The sequence below is a fragment of the Rhinolophus hipposideros genome (assembly GCF_964194185.1).
Source record: "Rhinolophus hipposideros genome assembly, chromosome: 24".
Classification (NCBI taxonomy): domain Eukaryota; kingdom Metazoa; phylum Chordata; class Mammalia; order Chiroptera; family Rhinolophidae; genus Rhinolophus; species Rhinolophus hipposideros.
This window is the reverse complement of record NC_138070.1, coordinates 21,472,922-21,492,014: the sequence shown is the minus strand read 5'-3', so window position 1 is coordinate 21,492,014 and position 19,093 is coordinate 21,472,922. Positions and strand designations below refer to the sequence as shown.

Here is a 19,093-nt window from a genome sequence, read left to right as displayed (position 1 = left end):
ACTGCTTCTTGAGGATCCCACCCAGCCCTGGTAGAATCCTGGGCTTCCCCCATCCCTGAAGATCTGGTGAGCCAGTCTTCCCAAGCTGTTTGGAGCCCCTTGACTGACAAGAGCTGATGTCTACATCTCATTCCACCCTCACAATAGACCCATAAGGCAGCCAAGCTGGCCTCTTCTCGATACTTCCCACCTGCCAGGATCCTTTCCTCCCTTGGGGCCTTTGCACTCCCTCAGGGCTCTGCTCAATGGCATCACTTTTAAAGGAGCACCTCCATCCTTTCCCCATCCCCCCGCCCCATCACATCATGCTGTTTACCTGTCTCCACTGCTGTAGTTCCAGTACCTGACGCCTAGTAGGTGCTTGATAAAGTACATGAATGGTTGACAGTAGGTCTTTCAGAACACATTTTAGTGCTCCTCCTGTACTTTTCAGAACCACAGGTCATCATTAAAGGTGAGGTTACATTTGAACCTTTGACGTCATGCAGAATTCAGCAGACATTCTCCTGCAGGATGAGTGAGAGGGTAAACTGGTAGTGTTTTTTACAGGCTAATTTGACAATATATTACTGGGAGGCAATCCTCCACTAGTGACTGCATTTCTGCATGTTTCATGAGCAGAGGCACTGGCTACCTTCATTCTGAACGATCTTTTCAGGGCTGTTTGTCTAGCAAATTATCTTGGAAGATATGATAGTGTCCCCCTTAGAGCAAAAGACAGACAGACAGCTGAGTCGACGATGTCCTTTGGGCTCACATCAAAAGCCTCAGCCCCAGAGATCCTGACAGTAGTGTTTTCACCCCTCCACCAGTGGGGTGACTGATAAACCCTGAGCAAATTCAGGCACTCGGGTCTATGTGGCCTGATTCACAATGCCATCATCGCCAACAGTCAAGGAAAATGTGCCACCTCCTCTTTATCCATCCACTACTCCCAACAAGGAAGGCCTGGCACCTTCTTGAATCTTTGGGTACTGGAGACAGTATTGTCTCACGTGCACATCCTACTTAGTCCTTTTCTATCGGCTGAGCTGCAGTGCAGCATCCTTTGAGGGGGACCCAAACCAAAAGGCTGCATTGGAAGCCGCTGAGAAAGCTGTGTCCCCCTCTGTACCTTTGGGGCCCCATAAGCTGTATAAGCCTCTGTGACTGATGACTGTGGTAATGGGAGCCTCTGGAAAAGGGAAGCAGATTGTACCCAGAGGTGCCCCTTGGGGTCCTGCACCCCGACACAGTGATCAGGTACACCCCTTTTGAAAAGCTTTCTACTGGGCTCTTGTTGAAACTGAATACTTGACCCATGAAAGTCTTACTTGTGCAATAAAAATGGTACATTCAAGAACACAGCTGGCCTGGCGCAAGTGACACCTCAGCTTTACATGAAAAAACACAGCTAATCCTTTGGGGAAAACTTATATCCCCATTCCACCAAAGCAAAGCCACTGGCTCAACGGTGACCTCAGGTTCCCTGAAATCCTTGGGCCCGGTTCACCAATGGGTCCACTGAGCTGAAAGCTGATGTGTCCTCTGGGCTGCTGTGCTGTTCAGCCTCAGAGGCCCGACCCAGAACCAAAAATGGACATGAGTCCCTCTGCTCAGTAGGTAGAACTCCAGCCACTCTCGCAGCCCTTGGCCAGTAGTCCACTTGGTACTGGCATATTTTTACTGATTCTTGGGCTGTTGCCAATAGCCTAGTAGTGTGGTCTATGCCTTAGGAAATTTCAAACTGGCAGATTAAAGACACCCCTCTTTGGGGCTGTGGAATCAACTGTGGCTGTGATAGACTTGTCGGGGTCACTCATGTTAGATGCCTGTGTAAGAAGAGGCTGCTTTCCTATGACACCCCCTAGAATAAGGCTGTTGATTGCACCACCACCCAGATTGTCACCTGGATCATTGTGCTGGGCCTGGGAAGACCTCCACCACTGGGGACTGGGCACAAAGGAAAAGACTGTCTTGATGCAGAGGCTACCTCCATATGCCAGGCTTGTGATTCCTGCCAAGGGCTGGCCCACTACTCTTGCAGAGAAGGAGGTGACCTTGTACAAGTCATGTACCACCTGCTCACAGCAGATTAACTCCATCATACCTCTGATCTCCTCTGGGGGCTATTGGTGGTGTCTCACCCCCCCACCCCGTTGACACATTTTCAGGTTATGGATTTGCTGTTTCAGCCCAAACAGCCAACTCAGGGCACATCACTGTGGCCCTTGAAACTAATCTGTATGATATCTTTGGCTTTCTGGGCCATGTGCAGTCTGACGAGGGTGCGTTTTGATCACAAAAGTTCCTCAATGATGGGCGGGCAGTCAAGGTTTTCAATGGACCCTCCACATTCCCTGCCATCCACGGGCACCTGGAATCCTTCAGCACTGGAATGCCTCCTCAAAAACCAACTCAGAAAGGATTCTGACTCTGCCTCCCTCACTCCCTCCTGGTCCACACGTTTTTGTAAAGCAGTTTGGTCACTGAACGCAGCTGTCTCTAGAAAGGCCATTTCCTGGGTACATCTGCATGAAAGTGGTAAGAAGACCGTAAGGACTTATTTGGAAATTTGGAGATTCAGACTTGACTATTCCTAGGCATGTATGTTGCTTCTTCCTTTCCCCTAAGAGCAACTCCAAGCCAGCCTGGTTGGCATATCTTCTAGGTCACAGCCCAGCCGAAAGGCGACGTAGAAATTCAAACTTGGTTTTGGATGACAGTCTTACGTCATAAGGACAATGGTCACTTGAGTGTGTACATTGCTTGCTGAGACCCCCTTACAGAGGTCCATGCAGGACAAGAGGGGGGGCAGAATGGGTCCCTGTGCATTTTATAAAAATGCCCTTGAGGGCTGGCCCGGAGGCTCAGGCAGTTAGAGCTCCATGCTCCTAACTCCAAAGGCTGCCGGTTCGATTCCCACATGGGCCAGTGGGCTCTCAACCACAAGGTTGTCAGTTCAATTCCTTGACTCCCGCAAGGGATGGTGGGCTCTGCCCCCTGCAACTAAGATTGAACAGGGCACCTTGAGCTGAGCTGCCACTGAGTTCCCCGGATGGCTCAGTTGGTTGGAGCCCGTCCTCTCAACCACAAGGTTGCCAGTTTCGACTCCCGCAAGGGATCGTGGGCTGCGCCCCCTGCAACTAGCAATGGCAACTGGACCTGGAGCTGAGCTGCGCCCTCCACAACTAAGACTGAAAGGACAACAACTTGAAGCTGAATGGCACCCTCCACAACTAAGATTGAGACTTGACTTGGAAAAAAGTCCTGGAAGTACACACTGTTCCCCAACAAAAAGTCCTGTTTCCCTTCCCCAATAAAATTTAAAAAATAAAAAAAAACAAAAAAATAAATGCCCTCGATTCCTTTGCACCTACCCTTCTAAACAAAAGGTCTGCGTTTGAGAAAGGGGTACCTGGGGGGGGGGGAAGTAACATTTTAGTTACTGGAATTACAGTTTCGGAGAGGGAGCGACAACTTTGGCACCCCGGGAGGCGACACCTTAGATCTCACGAAGTAGGTAGGGAGGGGCTACCTATTAAGGATCTGTGTTTCATCTATGCCTCTGGAACACTCCCTCAGGGCGTGTTTATGAACACAAAGGCCCTGGTGCAGTTCTCCCAAACTTTTGTGAGCACCTTACATGTAATTGATTGCAGGGTTTGCCTTCTTCCTGACCACATGGCTTTGACCACAGTGTGACCATCGTTCCTGTTAACCTTACCAGAAATCTATTGGAAACACAGGGGTATACCTGGCTCCTCCTGCACCTCCCAGGCAAAACACCTGCAACACCAGCAGATGTCTTCCCAACCCCCATTCCCATAGACATCACTCAGTTATCTGTGGGGCAGATGAACACCACCAGCTCGTGGCATGGGCAAACAGGATAGATTGGACTGAGGGCCCTCTGCAGTCCTTCCAAATACAAGGATTAGACTCAATTATTCACACTAAACTGGGAAACCAAAGACCTACCAGCGGGCCAGGTGGCCATGCTGAAGGTGCTGTCAACCTGTGCCCTGACTGATGTAGGTCCCACTGGGGCCACCAACCCTTGTGAACAACACTTCCTTTCTAGGAGTAGCACATATGCCCTGATGACTGTACTTGCACAGAAGCCAGAAATTAACTTGTCCACCTCCCCCAAACAGTGTCTTGCGTCTGCGTGGTAGTCATGAGAGACCATCAGATGTTTAAATAAACACCACTAATAGACAATTGTGGAGATTTAGCTAAAATGAGGCTAACCTTACTCAGGGGAGTTTCTTGGACTCATAAGTGACTCCTTACTTATGTGCACTCTTTGAGCCGTCATCCCTGTGATGGTGGTCATCTGATTAGAAAAGTGACGCACCATTTGTCCCTGACCTTAGCTGAAGTGATCAACTGTCGCACCTTGGCCTTGGAAGGCGTTCAGGTCAATGTAACTCATTGCCAGGGTTAGTACAGACAAGAAATTTGCTTAGACTTCCTCTCTGTGGGTGAAAGTGGAGACTGGGCAATATCTAATGTATGCTGTCTTTCCTGGATTAATGACCTGGACCAAGTGGAGAGGTCAACATTTGAGAAAGCCACTTGACTTTTTCTAAGATAGATCTTGATGATTTGTGGGATTTGCCCAGCCTATTGGGTCAAGGACCCTGGGGGGCAGGATTGAGGTTAACTCTGCAGTTTGGGCTCATTCTGCTCTTCGAAGTACTGTGGATGAATTAATTAAATGCTGGGAGACAGACTGAACTAATTTGGTCCAGCCTCTGTCAGTCAGAGTGACTGGCGCAGTGGTATACTCATGGGGAAATTTCCAGAAGTCAAAAGGGCATAGAAACGAAGGCTGTAAGTTATTGTGGGTCTCTCACATGACTTGAATTCCTGGATGATTTGTGAGCTAAAAGACTTATGAGCTATAAATGTCTTTGTTCTGGACTATCTTTTCAAGATATTTGTAGAGCCTACAGCCTTGGAAGGTAGAGACAGGTCTTCCTCTGAAGAAAAGTGCAGGTGTTTTTGCAACCTTGGTGGAGAGAGATAGTATCCACCTTTAGAGCAAAGGGCAGCCCTACTAACTGTCCAGTATAAGAGATTCTAATTCTCTAAGCTCTTTATCTCATTTTTCTCGTCCTCTACTTAACACAGTCCACTGAGTATACAAGAGTCACTTTGGCCTGTGGGAATTGGGACTTGGGAATTGCTGCAAAAAAAAAAAAATGCTAGTACTCTGGCTGCTGCTATTGCTGTAACAAACTGTCCTTTGTCTCTGACCCTGGAATATCGTGTCTTCTGTCAGCATCCTTGAAACTGAGCTTGACTAACTTGTTGGCTTGCAAATAGGGTAGGATCTCAGACTCTCTCCAGTTCTTGACAAGATGTTCATGCTTTTTAACACAGTGAATTCTATTTATTAAAACCTATTCTAGGGGCGTCCGGTTGGCTCAGGTGGTTAGAGCGCAGTGCTCATAACACCAAGGTCACCAGTTCGATCCCCACATGGGTCAGTGAGCTGCTCCCTCCACAACTAGATTGAAAACAATCACTTGACATGGAGCTGATGGGTCCTGGAAAAACACAGTTTCCCAATATTCTCCAATAAAAAAAATTTTTTTAAAAAAAACACAAAAAACCTCTTCTAAAGAAAACAATAAAAATAAGACAATTTAGCTATTAAAATGTTTATCCCAGCATCATTTGGAATAACAATGAATGGATGAATGAATAAATGAATGAATGAATAACTTAATGTCTACTGTAGGGGAATAAATAAATAAGGGTCCATCTACATGTCAAGCATTATGCAGCGGGTAAAAAGAGTTTAAAAACAGTTTTTGTATGGTGAAGAAAAATGCTCACATTATATTGGGAAACAGAGGGGAATGGCACTAAATTATACAGATACTGTGATCCCAATTATGTTAAAATAGGCATATATAAAAGACTGAAAAGAAATATGCCAAACGTTAGCTTTGGTTTACTTCTGGTTTGGAGGACTAGAGATGATTTTTTTTCCTTCTCCATATTTCTCCTTATTTTCTTTAAAATATTTGCTCACTACAGTCAGGGAAAAGAAGCTGATTTCTCTTTTGACTGCCACAGTCCCCAGCATTTTCTCTGCCTACAACCCTAGACAAGCCAGCATGCCTTCTTTTGCTCAACAGACTTTCCCTGAGGGCCTGATGTGCACACAGCTGGAGAAAGAAGAAACATGGAGAAAAAAGAGCAGAGGCCCAGTCTTCAGCCTGCACCTCACAGACATCTGCATTCCGAGGCCCATGATTCATCATGGAAGGAGATGTGTGACCAGGAAGGCAAGCAAGCAGCCGGCTTTCCAAGAGCAAGAGCGTAGGATCCAGCACTTAGTTGGAATGGCCCAGGGCAAAAAGTTGGAGAGTGGCAAGCTCTAAGGGGAAAGGGAGGGAGAAGGGGAGGGACAGGGGAATGGGGGGGAAGGGCTCCATGGTATGTGAGGGTAGACTCAGGTGGGGTGACTGGTCTGGACCAGCCCCCCCTTCACTGCTGAGGTCTGGGAGTGCAGCTGTGGCACCATCTCCTGTAGGGAGAGGGGCTGAAGAAAGGAACTCACCACGCCCACATATACCTACCTCTCTGCAGGGGGAGCAAAATCAGTTCTTCAAAGGCAGGACTTTGCCTCTGCCTCAGGTGACTTCACGACTGATTTCCAGTGGGGTGAAAAAAAGAGAACACCCAGTGCCTTGGCCCCCATACTTTTGAACACAATTTGGTAAAATATGTATATCCTAAAATTTACCATGTTAATCATTTTTTTTTAAATGTATTTTATTCTGTTCCTTTTTTTAAAATTTTTTTTATTGGGGAACAGTGTGTTTCTCCAGGACCATCAGCTCCAAGTGGGTGTCCTTCAGCCTAGTTGTGGAGGGCGCAGCTCAGCTCCAAGTCCAGTCGCCATTTTTAATCTTTAGTTGCAGGGGGCGCAGCCCACCATCCCACGTGGGAATTGAACTGACAACCTTGTTGTTGAGAGCTCGCGCTCTAACCAACTGAGCCATCTGGCTGCCCCTACAGCAGCTCAGTGGCAGCTTGTTGTCTTCAGTCTAGTTGTGGAGGGCGCAGCTCACTGACCCATGTGAGAATCAAACCGGCAACCCTGTTGTTCAGAGCTCAAGCTCTAACTTACTGAGCCATCCGGCCACCCCCAGGTTAATCATTTTTAAGAGTACATACAGTTTACATTTTAAGAGTACATTTTAAGATGTACATACATATATCAGTGGCATTAAATAGTTATAGAAATTGTTTGGGTTTAGGGATAAGCATATTCACCATCATCCGTCTCCAGAACTTTCTGATCTTCCCAAACTGAAACTCTGTCCCCATTAAACAATAATTCCCTATCAACTCATCCCCCCAGTCCCTGGTTACCACTATTCTAATTCCTGTCTCTATGAATTTGTCTGCTCTAGGTACCTCACATAAATGGAATCATACATACAGTGTTTGTCCTTTTGTGACTGGCTTATTTCCCTTAGCATAATGTCTTCAAGGACATCATGTTGTAGTGTGTGTCAGAATTTCACTCCCTTTTAAGCCTAAATAGTATTGCATTATTGTGGTTATAGACTGCATTTTGTTTATTGCATTTATTTGTGGTATCCCTGCTTTCAATTCTTTTGGCTATATACCTAAGTGGAATTGTTGCCTCATTTAGTAATTTCTGTTTAATTTTTGGAGGAACTGCCAAACTATTTCCACAGCACCTGCATCATTTTACATTCCTGCCAGCAATGCACAAAGGTTCCAATGTTTCCACATCATCAATACTTGTTAGTTTTTTTTTTTAATAGCCATCCAATGAGTACGAGCCAGTATCTCATCGTAGTTTTGATTTGCACTTCTCTAATGATTAGGAACGTTAAGCATTTTTTCATGTGCTATTGGTCATTTATATATGTATTTTTGAGAAACAGTTATTCAAGTCCTCTGCCAATTTTTTAATGGGTTGTTTTTTTGTCATTGGGTTTTAGGAGTTTTCTATATATTCTGGATATTAACCCTTTATCAGATATATGATTTACAAATACCAGGGGGTGCCCAAAAATGTGTACACATGAATTGTATTCATCTTTTGCTATAGATATATATTATTACAATTTTAATACAGTTTTTTTCCTTTCTTAAAATGTGTACACATTTTTTTGGCACCCTCTGTATTTTCTTCCACTCTGTGGATTGTGTTTTTACTCTGTTGATAGTCTCCTTCGATGCACAAAAGTTTTTAATTTTGATGAAGTCCAAGTTATCTAGGTTTTCTTTTGTTGCTGGTGCTTGTAGTGTTCTAGCCAAGAAATCATTGCCAAATCCAGCATCACGAAGATTTTCTCGTATGTTTTCTTCTAAGAATTTTATATTTTTGGCTCTTACAAAAAGGTCTTTGATCTATTTTGAGCTAATATTAGTATGGTGTAAGGTAAGGAAGGGTCCAACTTTATTCTTTTGCATGTGGATATCCAGTATTCCCAATGTGACCACTGTTGTCAAGTTTGTCCTTTCCCCTATTGGATGGTCTTGACACCTTTGTTGAAAACCATTTGACAATATACGTGAGGGCTTATTCCTGGGCTCTCTATTCCATTCCATTGGTATATGTGTCTGTCTTTATGCCAGTACCATACTGTTTTTATTACCATAGCTTTGTATTAAGTTTTGAAATCAGGAAGTATGAGTCCCCCAACTTCTGTTTTTTCGAGATTGTCTTGGCTCTTCAGGGTCCCTTGAGATTCCATATGAGTTTTAGAATGGATTTTTCCATCTCTGCAAAAAATGTCATTGGGATTTTAATAGGGATTGCACTGAATCTGTAAGTTGCTTAGGATAGTATTAACATCTTAACAATAGTAAGTCTTCCAATCCATAAACACAGGTTGCCTTTCCATTTATTTATATCTTACTTTAATTTCTTTCAGCAATGTTTTATAGTTTTCATTCTACAAAGACCTTTCTTTTACCTCCTTGGCTAAGTTAATTCCAAACTTATTTTATTCTTTTTGATGCTATTGTACGTGGACTTCTTTTCTTAATTCCCTTTTTGGATTAATTAGTGTTAGTGTATAGAAACGCAACTGATTTTTGTGTGTTGACTTTTTATCTTGCTGCTTTGCAGAATTCATTGGTTCTAATAATTTTTGTGTGCAGAATCTTTAGGGTTTTCTACATGTAAGATTATGTCATTCACAAACATAATTTTACTTCTTCCTTGCAAATTTGGGTACTTTTTATTTTTCTGGCCTAATTGCTCTGGTTAGAACATCCAGTACCACGTTGAATAGAAGTAGAAAAAGTGGGCTTGCGTCTTTGACCATTGAGTATGTATGATATTAGCTGTGGGCTTTTCCTTCTGCTACTGATTTCTAGTTTCATTCCAATTATGATTTAAAAAGATACTTTGTATGATTTCAATCTTTTCAAATTTATTAAGACTTGTTTTGTGGCCTAACATACTCTTATGGTGTATCCTGGAGAACACCTTTGCCCTTTTTTCCTGTTGGGCACATTGTAGTTTGGCCACATTCCTCCCCAACCCCAGATTTTAGCAATAAGCCATGGGCTGGCAGGAATGCTGCCTGCAGAACTAGAGAACGCACCCCTGGAGAGCTACAAACCCAGCCACCTCTCATCTTAGATGTGAGAAAACTGAGGCTCAGAGGGGTCAGAGGCTTCACCCAATAGCACTGGGGCCATGGGCCACAGGCCCCATACAATGAACCATCACTTCTCTCCTGTGGCATCAGCAATGATCACACAGAAACAGAAACTTCCACCCCAGGTTCATTCAATAAATGTTTACTGAGCATCTATAAAGTCCAGGCAAGAGTTAAACCTTCAAATGACTCCATCTCTGCAGGGCCTATCTACTCTAAGACGGGCTGGACTGTTTTGTTTCCAGGCAGTGAGAGGTGGGGATAATCAAATAGTTTCTGGTGCATTAGTTCCTATTTCATAAATGCACCAACTTGTCTCCTAAGCTGGCCTCTATTTTAGGCTGACTACATGCTCATCTTAGAAACCACAGGCACAAAGGTTTTAGAGACTGAAGGCCACACAGAAAAGCTCACGCTGTCTGCAGGGCTGGAATCTGAGAAAAAGAAGGTGCAAAGAGGGCCGTTAGATGAGGTGAAAACCTGAAGCTCAGAGAGGTTAAGGGAGTTAACGCAGAGCTATGGCCAGGCAGCGCCATCGGGCTTTCTCACCCCAAGTGGCTGTCTAGGAGCACCCAGCCCTGACATGGGGTTGTTCATGCAATCCAGCTGCTGGGACAGGGAAGACATGACACATGACACTGCCTTTTCTGACTAGGAACAGTAAAGGTGGAACTGAGGACCCCACCTCTCCCCCTCCCCCCGTCCCACGACCTGCGACCTCCGAGAGAACGCTCGGCTGGGCTCAGCTGTAGAGCTTTGAGCCTTCACAGATTGGATTTCTGCTGTGTGGTGCAGGGGACAGAGCCCACACAGGCGCCTCACTGACAACTGCCAGGGGATTCCCTGACCCATCTAGTCTGTCTCACTACTCTCCTGGGACATAAAGCAGGAAAGGGGATATGGTCCCACTTTACAGATGTGAAAACCAAGGTGCAGAGAGGTGAGTCACCTGTTATGTCAGTCAGGCAGTCAGGGCTCAACCAGAGAAGCAGAATCAGTAGGGGATAAAGCCCCAAATCCACAGATAGGGTAGGCCACCAGGAAGGAACGCCAGGCTGGGACTCTCGGGCACAGGCTGATGGCCTATCCTATATGTACATCTCTAATGCCACATCATACCATGACGACTGCTGCCCTCTTTACTACTGGAAATAGTCATTAGTGCCTTTAAATCCAATCAAATTAGAGAAGAATTCCAGAAAACCTAAAACCAATGCAGAAAGCTCATCCTCAAGATTCTGTTCCTCCAGAACCACTTCTGCTAGCAGAATCTGTATCATTCAGGGTCTAATCAGAGAAGCAGAAAGTAGGATATATATTACAAGATTTATTGCAAGGAATTGATTTATGATTACGGGGGCTAGAGAGATAAATCTGAACTCTGTAGGGCAGGCTGCCAGAAAGGCAAACTGGAACTGCCAGCACAGACCAAGGCTGCTGTGCAAGGGCAGAATTTCCTCTTTGTTGCTGAAGACTCCCCTCTGCTCACAGGGCCCTTTGGTTCATTGAATGAGGCCTCTGGGGATGTGGGGGAGGGGGTGGGGGAGGGGAGGGGAGGGGAGGGAGGGGGAGAGGGCAGGGGGAGCAGGGAGGGGGAGGGGAGGAGAGGGGGACGGGAGGGGAGGGGGAGGGAAGGAGAGGGGGAGGGGAGGGGAGGGGGAGGGAGGGGGTTTATCTAGGATAATCTCACTTGCTTAGTTAACTGGCTGTGGACTTTAATCACGTCTACAAAATACCTTCGCAGCAACACCCAGATTAGTGTCTGATGGAATAACTGGAGACTGCAGCCTCGCCCAGCTGACACATCTGATGACTGCCCCCCACCCCGTCCACAGCCATCCAGTTACCCTTTCCCACTAGTGCACACACCTCCACGCTTACCCTCAAGCTGCTGACAGTTTAACTTTAACCTGCACAATCAATGCCTGGGATTCTTAAAAACGGAGGTAAAATTCACATAACCTAAAATTAACCATTTTAAAGTATACAATTCAGTAGCATTTAATACATTCACCATGTGTGTAACCATCACTTCTATCTAGTCCCAAAACAGTTTCACCTCCCCAGAAGGAAACCTCGTACCTATTATGCAGTCACTCCTCATTCTACCCTCACCGTCTTGACATTTAAAACACCAATCTGGGCAGCAACGTTATCAGGGAATCATCAAGGAGAACTTGGACGTGTAAAGCCTGTCACACCTGCGGATTTGCTGGGGGCAGAGGTGCCTTCCGTGGTGGGCAGGAGCTGAAGGCCAGCTACTCTTTCACAATATTGGGGCTGTAGTTGTGCTTGACAGCTTCGGCAAGCTCCCGTGCATACATCTCATATCTGCCTGTCATCTGAAAAGCAAAACAGGTGCACTTTAGAGATTCCCCATTTATAAAGCGCCCCTCATTTACGCGCCACCATCCTTTACCACTAGGGGGCAGCCACAGGACAGAAATGAGTCAGGGACCACAGGACCATTTCAGACTGTGATATTGAGGAACAACCCCTCGGGACTTCTTGGCGCTGATTCCAGGGCTGTGGTGAAGATCGTGGATGCTGAGATGACTCACACAACCCGGCCCCTCCTGCTGGAGACTTCTGTGATTTGTTCATCCGGAAGGTGTGGCCTGCCCTGAGGCAGGAAGGAGGGCTGTCCTGGGCTCCCGCAGAACCCTGAAGAACAGCCAGCAGCACCGAGGGGAGTGACCAGCTCCAGGTCACTAGCCAGGAGTGGAGTGGTAGGGATTTGCACCATGGTCTCCTGGCTCTGGTTCTGGAGGTCCTACTACTCCACATGGCACTTCGTCATGGACACTGTGGGGACAAAGCCCCAAAAAGCAGTTTCCAGGCTCTCGGACTCACATAGAAAGGTGCTGGCTCGGGTAGTAAATGGCCATCAACTGTGATCATATGGCCATCAGCTGTGGCTAGCTGGCCGTCAGCTGTAACCCGAAAGCCATTGGCCACTAATATAACTGCTGTGGCTACGCTAGCAGAAAGGAATGGGGGCTAGCAAGAAGATGGTGGCTGGCAAGCGCTGACTGCTGTTAGGCAGATTATGTAGATCCTGCTTCCTGTGTCTCCAGCCCAGCCGCCAGCGAGAATATATTGGTTTGACTCCCCTATCTATGGCTCCGTGGGTGTTCCTTTTTGGCCTCACCATGTCCTGCGTTCTTATGTGGGGAGCGGGAGAAGAGACCCCGCAGGCCGCCCCGCATGACAAATGGCGCAGCGAGCAGGGTCCCCTGCACGACAGACACAGAGGCTGGGAGAGGGTGGGGGGAAGGACTGGCAAGCCCACCCAGGGTGCTTACACCCCAGCATTCCCTCTCTCCCTCCTTCCCAAAGCCTTCACAGGAGCTCATGCCCATCACCACAGCTTGGGAAGTCTTCTGTTTTCAACAAGTTACTAATGAGAAAACATTCTATTTATTAGAACAAGTTATTCCAACTTGTAATTTTCATGGATTCCTGCATTAATCTGACCTTCCCAGAAGAGGAGAGACAGGCCAGACTTTCCTGTGGGCAATGCCTTGTTTGTCTGATGAGGACGTGAGATCCAGGGAAAGTGCCCCAGGATCCACGCTCAATTACATGGGGAGCCAGGCCTAGAGCCCTTGTCTGGCTGGATCCGAAGTCCTGGCTCCTTCCAGACATGCTGGGCAAAGTCATTCAGTTGTGGTAATGTGACGTTCATTTGCACGTATGAGTTGCTTATAAGTGGGTGCTGAGTTGGTAGAAATACTGCCCGACACTAATACAGCAAACTCCGTTTGCGTCCATGATGAAATGCTATATTCCATGGGGTCCGAGACCATTGCTGCCACCGCCCAATTCTAGGAGGGCAGGCACCTACACCCCTCTCATGATTCCTGGTGTCACAGGTGTTAGGTCTCAAAAGCTGCTTGGAACATTTGAATTGAGCCTCTTGTTTTACAAATGGGAGCACTAAGGCCCAGGAACAGAAAAGCCTTGCTTAAGGTGACCGAACAAGGAGGTGGCAGAGCCAGGCCTAAGTTCCATTTCTCTGCATGACCCATTTCCCTCTATTGTCCAGACCTCGACCATGGGGCCCGGCCACAGGCAGAGCCAGACACACACATTAATCTTGTGATAAGTGCAAATGCCTGGAAAGGAAAAAAGGATTAGAGAAGCCAATCCACTCTATTCTCCAGACAAATGAAATTGAGATTAATTTGTTTCAAGGCGCCCAGAATCTAAATCAGATGAGAGGAGAATTTATTGAGGCCTGCTGCCCGGGCATCATTTCGCCCAATGGTTCCACCCTGTGCACCACCACTGGCTGGAGCCTGCAAGGAGGCAGAGACCCAGCACTCTGCTCAGCTTGGAGTCTCACCTGGACGGTCCCGGAGGGCAAGCCCACCAGGTGGGGTTCCCAGCCCTGAGAGCAGGGTGGGGGCCCAAGCAGAGGAGCAGGGCAACAAACAGCAGGGGGCTCAGGAGCTCACCTTGAAGTTCCAGATGTCATTCATCTGCCGGCAGAGGTTGAGATTGAGCTCAGCAACCAGCAGCCCATCCCGGTTTCGGGAAAGCCCAGGCGTGCGGCTACTGTCAGGGGCTGCCACGTAGCTCGAGCCATAAAAGTAGCCAAAGTTCTGGTGAGCTTTGAAAGAACAAAGGGAAACACCATGAGCTTTGTAGGAACACATGGGCTCTGTGGAGAGGCAGGCATACGGCGGGACACCCAGGGCAAAGGGTTCACACCCTGCACCCAGCGTCTGCCAAATGCTGCAGCCCCAAGGACACACTTCCCTTCTCAGGCCTGAAGGCCCAGACAATCGCTGTAAAAGTCACCCTCACACCCTCACCTCTGCCTCTGGGAACATTTCTAAAGATCACCCTTGTAGAGATCCCAGCTTCTATCCCACAGCCCAAGGGAGTCATATGGCTCTGCAGGGCTTCCTGTGTGACCCACTTCCTGTGGTGGCCCCACACGCTGAGCTGGAGCCTATGCCCTCACTTGTTTGCCAGCTGTGTCACCTGTACCCTCCTTACAGCTTGTCTCCCTCACCAGTAAAGTGGCCGCCCACAGGCATGTAAGGAGCAGGTAGGCACAGGGCAGGGCCCAGCAGAGGCTCAGACGTAGCAGGCAACCAGTGGACCTCATTTCCCTGCCTCTCCCCCACCTCTGTGCAGGGAGCTAACTGGGATTAGAGAGTCTAGAAGTCCTGGGCCTAAAGTGTGTATGTGTGTGTGGGGGGGCGTATCTGGGACCCTTTCAGGATGTGCTTTTCTGGGAAACAGACCCAAGGGACACCCTGAGCTAGTTCAGACCCTGTCTTGGTGAGGGAGGCAGCCCCTCCCTCCCGCATTCCTTGCCAGAGAGGTAGGACCAGGAGGGCTTCCTAGCAGAGGTGAGGCGGTACCTATCCTCAGATCAAAATAATCTGTGGCTTTTGGGATCCCAAAGCCATCAATGCTGGTGTTCTGGGGCATTTGTACAGCTGAGGGGGGTGACAGACAAGGAAAAGTATGGAGGGAGTGAGGTCTATAGGGTGGAGGAAGCACCCCGTTCTTCAGGGAGCTCATGAAGGGCTCCCCCACATTTTCTCCATCCATCTTCACACCAGTGATGAGGCAGGGATGCAGTCCAACCCAATCCCCTTTGATACCTATTTGGGGAACAGGTGGTCACAAGCCCAGGACTGCAGATCCACGTCCTGGGCAAAGTCAGGCTCCCACGAGTGGGGAAGAGTCAAGAGGAGCCCACGTGCTGCCGTGCCAGGTGTGTGACAAGCTCTGTGGGGCAGACCCTGCCCGGAGGCAGGTGGAGAAGGGGACAGTGAGGCCCACCAAGAAAATTCATGGAACATACCTTTCTTCCCATCTCCAGAGGTAAACTCATTCGGAAAGTATTCCTGTGAAATACAACCAGGTGAGATACACCCGTAGGTGGCACTGCCTCTGCGTTCATCAGCAGTCAGGCTGAGGCAGAGTTAGGTAAGAAACAGTTAAACTGAGATGGAATGGCCTGTCCTCACTGGGCAATCAACAAGTACTTATTAAACGTCCCTACTGAGTCCCCAGCACTGGGTAAAAAATGCAGGCCAGGCAGCAGCGGGGAATTTGACAAGCAAGGTAAAGACCTGGCTTTTGCCTTTGGGGAGATCATACTCTGCTGGGAGACAAGAAAGACATTGCAGAGAGGTTTGCAGGGCTGTGACTGCGGCTGGGGTTTGCCTGCTGAGTAACAAAGCCCCAGCTTGGAGTGTGTGAAGGCAGGAAGGGGATGTCCACACACTGTTTTCCATATTTTCCCCAAAGCCTAATGGAAACAGCACATCAAGCTGCGATGGGGTCACACAACTAATTAAAACACCAAGTTTCTTCATGTTGCCAGAAATTAGACCAATTTAGTGTAGGTACCTCGGTTATGTCAGACTGATCAGATGCTCTGATTAGAGTTTGATATCTGATAAGAATGGGGATTATTATTACATATTGAATGCATTGTATTTGGTAGTCAGAATTGTTTAGTGCACGGGGCCAATGGAGAAAAACACGAAACCAGATACTTGGTGGTGATAGGTTGAGCCTTTCAAAACAGTTTCAGCTAAAAACAAAAACAGACAAAAATAGAGGAGGGACATAGTGATATCTTTAAAAGTAACAGACAGAGCCAATTTCCTCCCTTCTGGGACCCTAGGATTTGTGGCATGCACGAAGAGAAGGAACAGGGAGAGGAGTGACAGGTACCCCCTCCCAGGGCAAGCAGATAGCAGCTCCTTTGCCTGTGGCCTTCACTGGACTGAAGAGGCTGGGACCCCTCTGGCAGGCAGGTTTCACAGCAGCTTATCACTCTGTTCCCTCCTCAGTACACCTGGTTGACCAAGCAGAGGAGCCTGGCCAGGGACTTCAGGGACTTACCTCACCGACACGATTGATGGCACAGGTGAAGCAGTGATTGGCAATGGCGGCATTCCTGGCCTCGATTGGCCACAGAGACTCACTGTGAGAAAAGAATGAGAGGAAGCAGGTTACTGACTTCCTAGCCAGACTCGATGGGTGGTTGGCCCCGAGCGGCAGCCGGGCTGCCAGCCTTCCAGGCCTTTCCTGGGGATGGTCAAGGAGACTCGTTGTGCCTGTGGGTGTCCTTTATCCTGCAAGCAGGCCAGCCTGTTCTCAACTTGTCCCATGCTCAAGCCCAAGGAGCCTTTGGAAAGGGCCTGCTGCAGGCAGGAGGAGCCCTGGCTCAAATCTTTGCCCTGAGCCTTAGTTTCCTTTTCTGAAACTCCCTCAAAGGGAGATTAGACTGATTACGGGAGATTATGACCATGCAGGTGAAGCTTCTAGAGGGGGCTGCATGGTAGGAGCTTCATAACTGCTACTTCTCGTGCCTTCCCTCCTCCTGGGTCGCTGAAGAACCTGCCTTCCAGGCCGGGCAGAGCTTTACCTGGAAACTGTCAGGAGGGAGTTGGGGGCCTGGAGGCTTGTGCATGGCCCTGTGAAGGCTCAAATTGCCTGTCCCAAGCCTACCCTGCTGTGTTGCCTTGCAAAGCAGGCTCCGTAGGGGGAGATTTCAGGCCAAGTGAACAGAGTAAACCTGAAGAAATTTAGGTAACGGTGTGTGTGTGTATGGCGGGGGGTAGATTCTGTAGCAAGAGCCTCTCTTGAGCTGGTCCCCATTTCCCAGTGCCTTCCCGGTTTCTTCTTCTGAACCTCTAGTCTCTAAGCAGGGGCTCTGGTTCTCTTAGTGGCCCAGGAAGGAGGCAGCCCCCAGACACAGCTGAGCTGTGGGCTTTCCTCAGTCCAGCCCCCGCACAGGGGAGGATGTGGTGGGAGACCTGGCCCCAACCAGAGACTGTCCTTCTCCAGCCTACCAACTAAAATGTGCCATGGAATTCAGAGGGCCTTCTGGCCACTAATTATCTCGTCTGAGGAACAACATCATTAAGATTCTGGATTGACAGGCATAATGCCCACTTAGAAACACTGAGTGACTGGGAGCGAAATGCCCTGAAATCTTCCTTCCTGTCAGCATGCACCTGGTTTAAACCAGGGTGTAGGTGGAGGGGGTGGATGCTTGTCACAAGTCTAATTCTCAGGAGGATTCACGAGTCTGGAAAAAAAAAATCACAGGCTTGATTGAGGGGACTCATTTTGCTGCTTTTTTCCCCCAGCTGCTAAGCCAAGCTGACAAAACTTTTAAGAAAGGATTTTTACAGAAACACACCCGTAAATGACATTTACAAGAATTAAATAGACAGTTGCAGGGAGAGTACCATAAAACATCTTCCTTGCAATTCTCCAGGGAGGGCGTGCTGCGTAGGACTCAAACCCACAGCTGGCAATAAAACATAGGCTCTCAAAACAAGCGAGGGAAAGGAAGCCGGAGGTTCATGAGAACCCAGTGCGTGCAGGAAGCATGGAGAGCCCGATGGGGGTATGGGGTCATTTACCATATTCCCAGTACAGCTGCATGAGCCCCTGAAAATATCAGAGTGGAAAGACGAAATGCAGTGAGAGGACGGGACAGCAGCTTTCTGATGAGGGCACATATGTGGCCAAAATCTTCAACTAGACAGGTTGCATGGGAGAGCAGGAAGACTCAGTTCATCAAAAAGCACGTCAACTCTACTGCGTGCTTAGAACTGTGAGACCCCAAAATGAGTGAGGACACCCTGCCAAACCACAGCCATTAGTGGTGGGGGGAGATGCAAGAGATGGGGATGGATGGTTCCGGAAGCTGGGAGCCGCTGCTTGCATGCTGCTGGTGGGGATTTGCCCAGTATTGTGCTTAAAAATGCTTGTTATCAGTTCCACAAATAATTATCATCTTAAGAAAATCATCCAGAATCCCACCATCTTAATAAATGATCTGTTGTAATTTTTCCATACTCCATGACCATCTTTGGCAAAAAAATAGTTTTCAGAATTCTGGTCACGGCGTGTAGGCATCGTTTTTGCTCACGGGTTTTTGTCACCATGCTGCATTATCTTCATAAGGACTCTTTTCAGTGGCTGTATAAGAATCCATGGAAGAAATGGTCTGAAACTTACCTAACCCTGACATTTCTCTCCCTTCCAGCTTTTTCTTATTATAAACAGGGCTGACAGAAATATCTTCACGCATACAACCTTTTTTTCTCCTCCTTGAGATACTTCCTCAAGTAAAGTTCTAGGAGTATAGTTATTTGGTCAAAGTGTGTGAACATTTTAGTAGCTCATGAAACACACTGCTTTCCAAAAGACCTGTCAGTGTTTTAACTATCAGCCTCACCACACCCTTGAAAGGCATGAGTTGGACGACTGTTGGCTGAGGAAGGAAAATCAATAATTGTTAATAAGCTGCTGAGAACATAAGCATTTGTGTGCATATTATGCCGGGGTGCTTCTGCTTGCTTAATTGGGGCTAATAAAAGGGAGCAGGGTCAGGGAGGTGGCCATCTGAGTCTGAGGCCACAGCTTTGCCTGTCCTGGCCCAACGG

At 47.8% G+C, this 19,093-nt stretch overlaps 1 protein-coding gene across 8 annotated transcripts in view; it reads right to left on the bottom strand.

The window, feature by feature from the left end:
- Positions 1-6,764: 6,764 nt before the first annotated feature.
- The window catches only part of UPB1 (beta-ureidopropionase 1), a 34,620-nt gene continuing 22,291 nt past the window's right edge, over positions 6,765-19,093 (bottom strand). Inside the window, exons 7-11 of one of the 8 annotated variants that reach the window (XR_013992540.1) lie at positions 16,533-16,614; positions 15,481-15,523; positions 14,114-14,268; positions 11,855-11,995; positions 6,765-8,766 (exon numbers count right to left, since the gene is read on the bottom strand). Coding sequence is in view for 2 of the 8 variants with exons in the window: in XM_081037846.1 (XP_080893972.1) it covers positions 11,912-11,995; positions 14,114-14,268; positions 15,481-15,523; positions 16,533-16,614 (364 nt within the window). In the remaining 6 variants the exon portion in view is untranslated. Of the gene's footprint in view, positions 8,767-9,781; positions 10,941-10,961; positions 11,996-14,113; positions 14,269-15,480; positions 15,524-16,532; positions 16,615-19,093 lie in introns of those variants that run through there. The other 7 variants (XR_013992539.1, XR_013992541.1, XR_013992542.1 and 4 more) reach the window with 7 other exon arrangements.